The 10,278-nt window shown below is 43.0% G+C and overlaps 1 protein-coding gene across 1 annotated transcript in view; it reads left to right on the top strand.

Moving 5' to 3' along the window:
* Window positions 1-4,902: 4,902 nt before the first annotated feature.
* Window positions 4,903-10,278, top strand: part of atf5b (activating transcription factor 5b) — a 6,156-nt gene continuing 780 nt past the window's right edge. The window contains exons 1-4 of the mRNA XM_080006487.1: window positions 4,903-5,061; window positions 5,797-6,003; window positions 6,395-7,616; window positions 8,778-10,278. The exon at window positions 8,778-10,278 is cut by the window's right edge and continues 780 nt beyond it. Coding sequence (XP_079862613.1) covers window positions 5,895-6,003; window positions 6,395-7,616; window positions 8,778-8,961 — 1,515 coding nt within the window. The 5' untranslated portion in view covers window positions 4,903-5,061; window positions 5,797-5,894 and the 3' untranslated portion in view covers window positions 8,962-10,278. The remainder of the gene's footprint in view (window positions 5,062-5,796; window positions 6,004-6,394; window positions 7,617-8,777) is intronic.

The raw sequence follows: 10,278 nt of genomic DNA, 5'->3' as shown, positions 1-10,278 counted from the left end.
CTACTTGTAGTCCAGTAAATGATATCCACAGTACTCTTGAAAACTTTGCTTTTGCAGTATGTCTGTCTATTTTTTAATCGAGATTCAGGGTTTATTCTGGAATTACAAAATTGAATTACACTGCATTCCAAATTATTATGCAAATGATATTTTCTCTGATTTTTCTAAATAGTCGATGCAAATGACAGTCAGCATAATTTTCAAGTCATCAACCGTTAGGGTATAATTCGAATGTTATTGAAAATGGTCATTTGTTGAATTTGCAGCATTAGGAGGTCATATTTACTGAAATCAAAAGCTATTTCAATCAAAAACATCTTAACAGGCCAAGTTACATGTTAACATCAGACCCCTTCTTTGATATCACCTTCACAATTCTTGCATCCATTGAACTTGTGAGTTTTTAGAGAGTTTCTGCTTGAATTTCTTTGCAGGATGTCAGAACAGCCTCCCAGAGCTGCTGTTTTGATGCCAACTGCCTCCCACCCTCATAGATCTTTTGCTTGAGGATGCTCCAAAGGTTCTCAATAGGGTTGAGGTCAGGGAGGATTTGGGGCCACACCATGAGATTCTCTCCTTTTATGCCCATAGCAGCCGATGACACAGAGGTATTCTTTGCAGCATGGTGAGATGGCAGAGATGGTGCATTGTCAGGCATGACTATGATTTTGCTACGGAAGGCACGGTTCTTCTTTTTGTACCATGGAAGAAAGTGGTCAGTCAGAAACTATATATACTTTGCCGAGGTCATTTTCACACCTTCAGGGACCCTAAAGTGGCCTACCAGCTCTCCCCCCATGATTCCAGCCCAAAACATGACAGCATTGTAGCATTGCACTATTTGACGCTTTTCGCCAACAGAAAGATCCTTTTTCTTTCCCATATTGCTTGAAACCTGTGGCCTGCGTAATAATGTGGAACGTCCTTCTTAAGTAGTTTTCCTTTAATTGGGCTCACCTGGCAAACTAAATATCACAGGTGTCTGAAATTGATTGCATGATCAAAAGAGCCCTGAGACACAATACCATCCATGAGTTTAATTGAAAAACAAAAAATTACATGTTTAGGACACGTAAAAATCCAGTTTGCATAATAATTTGGAACGCGGTGTAAAGATCTTTCAAGTACTTTTTAAAGCACTATTTATATAATACATTTTTAGTGTGATCTTTATGAATTAAAATGTAACTGTGGTGTGGGGATGGTGTGGTTTGAGCAACCACACCTGACCTGGATCTAGGTAATTAGAGACCCACGATCAGAGTGGCTGCCAGAGTGGCTGCCTTTACCTGTTGCTCGTCTAATGAGCAACAGGTAAAACCCCCATCCCCACACACACTCAGGAGAGAGGAGCCCGTTTCATGACACATGTCTATCTGCTCCGGGCTAATTCCAACTGGTCCACTCTCTACAATAAACTGGTGTCTACAGTTTATTGTAGAGAGTGGACCTGAACACGCCACTTGAGTCGCGTGTGTTAGGTGAAACTGCCACACAGTCAGGGAAGGGAAAGGGACACAGCATGGGCCGACCCAAGACGCCCTGGAGCGATCAGCGGGTCAATGGGCGGCCCCAGCACCAACCCTCTCCCGACTGGCAGCACCAGCACCCAGGGGGTCCGGCGGAGGACCAGGGGAGAAGCAGCCACAGCAACCACCACATGTGACCGCTGGCAGCTAGCTTCTCCGCCCAGCAGCCACCGCCGGGACCATGCACAGCCCAGCAGCCTGGCCGTGCCTCCACCAGAAAACACAGCAGCTCGAGGTCCCACGCTCCGCAAGAGAGGAGGGGAGTCTGCATCGCCGTCCTGGGGGAAGGAAGCCGGTGGACCGTGCTGTTCCGGGGAACCGGGTCCCTTGGGGATCAGTAAAAAATTTTGGACATTTGTTGGTTGAAGGTATGGGAAGCCTGTCAGAGTCTGGTATTTTATTTATTTTAGGTATAGTAACCCTTGGTCAGAGTCTGTATTTTTAGGTATAGTAACTCTATGTCAGACTCTGTATTTTAGGCGTTTTCTTTTTCTTTTTTTGTTCCCTGCTTGGTGTCGGGGATGGTGTGGTTTGAGCAGCACACCTGTCTTATATTGTCATTATGTATATTGTCATTATTTGTCTTAATAATTTTAAGTAAGAGTTTAGGGGGCTTTTAAATGCTTCATGTTTTAATGATTTAATATTTTTACTTTGACGTGGTAAAGTGATAGGAGAAACTCAAATTATGACCTCAAATTGTTAAATAGTTCTCTGGAAAATATTTTTTTTATTATCATTGTAATAAAAAAAAAGTGTTTTTTTTGTATTTTAAAGCTGTAGGAAGAAAAAAAAATCTTTTTTTTTAAATTGCAATACAGGTACTCCTCACTTAACGACCAAGTTCCATTCCTACAACCTGGTTGTTAAGTGAATTGGTCGATAAGCGAAGACCTGTGTTATTTCACGGTGAGGAGGCATGGCCATTGCAAACGCTAGTGTAGTGAAGACTGACAGACTAGGAACGAGGGTGTGACTGAGAACGGTGATGGGCGATGAGATGCTTGACGCTGAGACGCCGCAGTATTGTACTGTGTAATTGTAATACAGACTGGTCAGAGAGCTGGTCGTAAGTCCGAACGGTCATTAAACAGGTAGGGCGTTAAGTGAGGAGGACCTGTACTCAAACCCCCCCCCCCCCCAATTTTATTTTTATTTTCCAATTTTCTCAACAGGTCTTCAGGTCTTGCGACAGCACTACACCATCAAGTATTTCAACGTCAGCTAGAAGCACTACACCGTCTAGTAGCACTACACCGTCTAGTAACGCTACACCATCGAGTAGCACTACACCGTCTAGTAGCACTACCATCTAGTAGCACTACACAGTCTGGTAGCACTACACCATCTAGTAGAACTACACTACACCAGTAGCAATACACGCAATACCCTAACTTGAGTTATTTTCCATATCACTACTTCTACTTGTAGTCCAGTAAATGATCTCCACAGTACTCTTTAAAACTTTGCTTTTGCAGTATGTCCGTCTATTTTTTTAATCGAGATTCGGGGGTTCATTCTGGCATTACAAAATGAAATTCAAGGCCTTTCAAGTACTTTTTAAAGCACTATTTATATAATCAATTTCCAATGTGATCTTTATGAATGAAAATGTAATTGGGGTTTGAGCAGCCACACCTGACCTGGATCAGGTAATTTGGGACCCAGGGTCAGAGTGGCTGCATACCTGTTGCTCATTGGTTGGTCTAACGAGCAACAGGTAAAACCCCCATCCCCTCACACACTCAGGAGAGAGGAGCCAATTTCATGACACATGTCTATCTGCTCCGGGCTAATTCCAACCGGCCCACTCCCTTCTTCAACCCTGTCTTCTGTGCCGGAGGTCCCTGAAAACCCCATGGCGCATGGTAGGCAAAACTGCCACAGTAATATAATCTTAGTATCATTGTCAATTATTACTACTAGTGTGTGTGCGTGTGTGCGTGTGTGTGTGTGTGTGTGTGTGTGTATATAGACAGTATATATATTCATATTGATTATTCATCTCATCATCAGCCATTATAAGTGTATATTTCCGACCATGCTGGATTAAATTCTCATTTCCCTGGCATTATCTATGTCGTCAAAGCCATTTTGGAAACGTTTTTGACGTTATGATTTGAACAAAACAAGGGGGATTTCACAGGTTTTCAATTATCAAGTTTTTTTACAGGGCTTTTCAAGCACTTCAGAGACCTAGTGAGAAACCTGTAATTGAGAGAGGATTTTTTTTAAATAAATGTATACAATGAAAAGACATACGCAAACACATCCATAATCAAAACACACGTATATGTATGTACAATGTTTAACAGGGATAATTATTGATGATCATTTAAAAAAAATCATTATTATATAATTATTATTATTATTACCATTATTACACACACACTAATTTTCAATTGCACCCTTTGTGTTGTGCCAAGGGTGCAATTTAATGTAGATATACTGATTAATATATAGCAAATGAACAAATACAGTCTATATATTGAAACATATATATTGTGTATTTGTAGTACATTGGATGTGTATGGGTATGTACAGATTGGTGTCTGTTACATGCTACAGTTTCTACTTTAATTAGCAGAAAGACTGAAGATATATTTAAAAAAAAGAAAATCACCTTCTTGTTGTTCTTCCACCCCCCCATCCCAAGTTTGAATCCACCCTTCGCGCGGCCTATGAGCAATCATTGCGCAGATCAATACAGGACCCAATAGGAAACGTCTTCAAGACCAACCAATCACGTGGCCCCGTTCTCCGGCATTTGGCGAATCCCCCGCGGATCTGACGCAACAGGGCTGCAACTAAAGTTACACCTTTCAGCCGCAACACCGTCTCCTTCCGCCGCGGCGCGCCACAAAGTAGTCTCAGTAATCGACGTCTGCCCCGCTCCCCTCCTCCTCTCTATGTTCACGTTTAAAAAAGATGTATATCTTGTGTGCTTTTTTTTTTTTTTTTTTTGCTTTTTTACCATCTTAAAATTAAGACGGACGAATGTGGAATGTTGACTCGCAATATCAAAACGGTTAAAACGAAACGAAATAAATGACGACAATGAAATCGTGTTTGTAATTTAATGAGTACAACCCTCATTCAATTAGGTGTTGTTTTTCCGTGCCTGTGAAGTTGGGATGTGGCTGGAAAAAGAAAACCCTAAAAGAAAACCCTAAAAGAAAACCCTAAAAGAAAACCCTAAAAAGAAAACCCTAAAAAAAACACCCTAAAAAACCACCCGGGTCTCTGGGCAATAGGAAAGTCCCGGGGTCGGTGACGTAACGGGACGGCTGAACTCTGCAAACTGCGGAGGGATCCGCCTGCTGTGGTGCGGTCCGGCGACGGGAGTTCCAGAAGAAGTAGCGGAGTTAAAAACTTTCTGTCCGTCCAAATAGCACTTCACGTAGGCTCCTTGGTCTTCCAGGGGGAAATATGGCTTTTTAAAATCGCGTTCATCCCTCCACAACAGTTCCCGTGCCTTGCATTTTCTTTTGCAACGCACTTCAACAACTTCAGACTATTCTGACATTATGGGGTAAGTGTTATTGCTTTACTGAAAGTTCAGGGAGAGACAGTTTCCATGTCCGGTGCTGTGTTTGTGTGCCTCTCTTTCTGATAGTTTATTTATTTTTTATGTTTAGAATGTTTGGAATCATTGTTTATTTAGGGCGTTTGTCACAATTTAAAGTGGCCAAACTTTTTTCCCCCCACATGGAAAGATAATTGACTCTCTTTATATTGTAAAGCATTATTTTAAAGTGTAAAATTAAATTATTTTTATTTAACAATAATATCAAACAGATATTATTATTAGTTATTTCTCTGCATTATATTTGTCCATGTCATTACAATGTCATATGTTTAGCTATACAGTATTATGTGTACTATTTTTATTTATTTTTTTCAGATACTTAATTTTGTCTTATATTGTCATTATATATTGTCATTATTTGTCTTAATAATCTTTAAGTGAGAGTTTAGGGAGCTTTTAAATGCTTCGTGTTTTAATGATTTAATATTTATACTTTGACGTGGTAAAGTGATGGGTGAAGCTCAAGTTTTGACATTAATTGGTTAAATAGTTCTCTGGGAAATCATTAAAAAATATATCATCCTTGTAATTAAAAAAAAATGTTTTGTACTTTTTTTTGTATTTTAAAGCTGTAGGAGACAATTGGTTTGTCTAAAAAAACATTTTTTTTTTTCCTTTTTAATTGCAATACTCAAATACCCCCACAATTTTATTTCTATTTTCCAAATTTCTCAACAGGTCTTCAGGTCTTGGGACAACTCTGTCCACTGTGACAATTTGCCCAAACTACTGTGCAGTTTGTGCCTTTCTCCGTTTCGGCCGAAGTAGAATTCACGATGGCCGCGTCGACCCTTCGCAGGAAAATTCCCTCTCTCCGACGGGCTAGCCCCGGCCAATCAGGAGCCAGGGGGGGGGCGGAGCCTAAGGAGAGGCAGAACTTAATTGGTGAGTTACCGCAAGACGATTTTTTATTTTTCCACATTCCGAGGTTGGAGCCGCAGTGCAGCACGGGGGCTAATGTCGTACAGTGAGTACAGCTAAGTGGATATTTATCGAGTGCAGACGATGCTGTTCAATCATTTTCAGATGATCGGTTAGTCGTGTTTGGATATTTTGACTCAATATTTGATTGGAACTAGCTAGCTTTAAATTTTCTTTTTAATTTGATTTCATTTTGCTTGTGATTTTTAGGACTTTTTCACAGAATTGCTGTTTTCTGTCTCCAGTTATTTAGCCTCCATTCAAATGAATAGCTTTCATATTCATATGCATTTATTGCCTGTTTTGCGAATTTTTTTAATTATTATTATTTTTTTAATTTTACAATTTTTCCCAGGTGATGGTCACACGGATTGGATGACGGAAAAAGTCGATTTGTCTTCGTTTGTGTCCACCACCGAGTCGTCTCCGAGCTCCTCGCTTCCGCCCTCGCCGCTGGAACAGGATGTCAAGGTGCCCTCTGATCTGGAGGTCATGACCTCTTTACTGCAGGAGGAGCTGGCTCAGCTGGAGGACTACTTCCGCTCAGAGTCCACTTTGGCCACAGCCAAGTTGGAGAAATCCTCAAAATGTGACAAGGGTGCCCAGGCCATGGGCACCCAGTCTTATTACCAATTACCCTATGCTTCCTATGGGACCGTCCAATCAGAAACCAGCCCCGTGGTTGTTACCTTGGCAACAGGGGAACTGGATCTTGCCAGCTTTTGCGGTGGCCCCATCGGCCGAACCAAAATAGCGCGACCAGCGCCGTACAACTACCACCATCGCTACCACCACAACAACGGGCGAAGAGGGATCAGTGATGCAGTGAAAGTCGGGGAGGAAGTTGGACTCGATACGTGGGGCTCCAGGGGAAGTTACTCAGGAAGCGCAGACTTGTCTGCGAACCACTATTCTACGCTGAAGACAGTGGGCAAGAATAGTCTCGGAGGCGCCAAGAAGGTCAGAGAATGTGCTTTATCGTTGAAGGAAGAGGAGAGCTATTGTTTTACAGAGGGAATGTTTTGCAGCGAGGAGATCGCACGGGGATTCTGCCTCGGAGGCTCGTACGATGGCCACCACAACCACAACCACAACCACAACCACAACCACAAGCGCGAAGGACAGTTGATGCACAACTTGAAGGTGAGTGGAAGTTATGACGGCGCCGGGCTGGAGGTCCTGCACTGCGGCAAAGACGGCGGACTCCCCGGAGCCGTGCCCCAAGAGACAATGGTAACCGGCGACGGCTATTTCCACCAGTCCATGGCCGGTGCGGAGCCTTACCATAGCTTTATAGGTGACCTGGAGCAGCAGCCCTCGCAAGCACAAGCTGTGGAGCCCCAACACGGCCACTACCTCTACCCAGAATGCCTTCCAGACCAAAGCTACGAATGTCTCTCCCGGGGGGAGGGCGAGGGGCCTCTGGTGGGCGTTTCCATCCACCGCCCCACCCAGAGGCTCAAGCATGAGCCCTGCTCGCTCAAGCCGCCTCTGATGGTGGGGGCCGTCACCCTGGAAGCCAACAGCGGAGAGAGGAAGCAGAAAAAGAGGGACCAGAACAAGACGGCTGCTCACAGGTACTGAGCGCTGCTTCTATCTGTCTATCATCAGCCCAGTAACTTTGGTGTGATGCAGTCCAACATGAAGACTTAAAAATACCACGTTGTTTATTAGTATTACTAGACATATTTTTATTATACATATATATCATTCTAGCCATCTTTAATTACCATAAGATGTCCCTAAAAACACCATAATGCTGCCAATTAGTTTAATTCATGTTAAAGTCTGTTGTTAAATGTTAAAAAAAACAAAAACCTATTGGCCAGTAAATGGTGCACAATCCCCTTTTAATTCTTTGATTTGAGCCAACTGTAAGTTTCCAACCCTAGGTTTTCAACAGTCTGACGTCTTAATGGTTACATCAACTGGTGATGGTTATCTGTGGCCGGAGTGAGGTTACGTTCAAATGTAATGTCCTGCAGTGAAGCAGGACGCTGTGGAAAGTCCCACACCGCCTGCCAAATCAGAACCCCGCCTAAGTGTGTGTGTGTGTGTGTGTGTGTGTGTGTGTGTGTGTGTGTGTGTGTGTGTGTGTGTGTGTGTGTGTGTGTGTGTGTGTGTGTGTGTGTGTGTGTGTGTGTGTGTGTGTGAGAGAGAAATGCTGTGTTGGTCGAATTGAAAAATTGCTAATATGATCGGGCAAACTGTTCATGTAAATAAATTAGTATTCGACACCAATAAAAACAGACTGCTACTGTAATCTGTAAAAAGGTGCTGAGGAAACATGCATACATTTCATTTTTTCTTAAATGACTACTTCAGAATTAGTGATGATTTCATCATCTGCGTAACGATACAATTATCATTGCGTTGTTATGAAATTAATATACATATTTGTTGCCGAAATTAATTACGACAAGTTATTACCTTAAATATCTCACAAGATGATGATTATTATTACATGATAAAGATTATTACTGCTAATATTCTTTTGATTTCAAATTTTGGTCATCGATATTTCTTGAGAAAAGTGTGTGTGTGTGTGTGTGTGTGTGTGTGTGTGTGTGTGTGTGTGTGTGTGTGTGTGCGTGTGTGTGTGTGTGTGTGCGTGTGTGCGTGTGTGTTTGTTATTTTTTTAACACACAAAATGTGAAATTTGTGACTGTGCGTTCCTCCGTGTGGCACAGCCCGGCGACCCATTGCCCGTTGCGCTTCTCCCCCTCTGCCGACTGCAGGTACCGGCTGCGCAAGAGGGCGGAGCTGGACTGTCTGGAGGAGGAGCTCCATGGGCTGGAGGGGCAGAACCGCGAGCTGCGCGACAAGGCCGAGTCAGTGGAGCGCGAGATCCAGTATGTCAAGGACCTGCTCATCGAGGTGTACAAGGCGCGCAGCCAGCGCCTCAAGGATGGCAGTGCCTGAAAGGAAGAAGGAAAAGGAAAAAAAGAAAAAACACTTCCCGCCCCCACCCCCAGCTCAATCCCCCCACACCTAAACCTCATCCTCCTGGCAACCAGCACAGACAGATTCAAAGACAGCGCCATGGGAGGAATGTTTCCGTTCAGAACATAGAAAAAATTGGTAGTTGCATGACTTTGGTAGTACTTTTCTAAACGTTTAATAAAAAAAATAATGCAAATTTTGGGAAGCCAACGAAAGCATTAATTTAGGCCCTGCCCCCTTTTCAATGCACACAAAAAAAACAAAACATGGTGGCTAAACTATCGTCCAGGCCTTAGCGAGGTGGCTCCAGGAGATGAGATGCTGAACTTGTCCGCAACCACTGTGATCCGAACTGCACTCACAGCCTTGTGGCAACCGAACCCCTTTTATTAAAAAAAAAAACAAAACATTTTTTCTGGGGGGGTCGCGTTCGCGGCGATTGACCGTTTTCCAAAAAAGAACAAAAAAAAAAAGTTCTTTGGATCACCAGTAGAGATTGAAATTCGCTCGTGGTTTTTGCGACACATAACGACGAGCGTCGAGGCAAGAACCGCGCTGCAAAGCTATATTGATTTTTTTTGCGATTTGTTTTTCATTCACTGCTCATTTTTCTTTAAAACGATCGACCGAATAAAGGGATTGCTTAGAGGGGACCTATTATACTTATTCTCAGCAAGTTAATAAACATAGGTCTCTGAGATTCCCAAAACATGTCTTTAAAGTTTTTTGCTAAAAATACCACTCAGATTATGCATTCTAGTCATTCTAACATGCCTCTCAACCCATCCTGTTCCTGATGCTCTGTTTCAGTGTGTCGCCTCCCTCCTGAGGCCCCTAGTTCTGTGAGCCAATGGGGTTTGAGCATGAGTAGAAGGGTTCTATGAGCCAATGGGGTTTGAGCATGAGTAGTAGTGTTCTGTTGTATGAGGTACGTAAACATTCACTTATTTCACCTTAGCAGTCCACCTAAATCTATTTCTGAACAAATTTGAGGTGAGAAATAAGCAACCCAGTTGCTGAGTCTTCACGCATAATAGATCTACAAGGCTTGCACAGCCTACCGTCAACGTTACAGACAATACACACTTGTTTTTTAAAAACTTATATTTTTCCCTTGTCTGCAATTTTGTCATGGACAGTTGGTACTGATTTGTGCTGGTGTCTGCAGCCAACAACAGCAGTTCCCATGCTTGGCTCTTAGCTGAGCATGGGAACTGTAAAATGGTAGCGGGTCCGGTGGTGCTCCACCCGAGTTACTCAGATGGGGGTTCTAATTCCACTGAGTCTCAATGTGAT

This window comes from Zeus faber, assembly GCF_960531495.2.
Source record: "Zeus faber genome assembly, chromosome: 9".
In the NCBI taxonomy this organism is placed as follows: Eukaryota; Metazoa; Chordata; class Actinopteri; order Zeiformes; family Zeidae; genus Zeus; species Zeus faber.
Note: the sequence above shows the minus strand (reverse complement) of the source record. Positions and strands in the feature narration are given on the sequence as shown.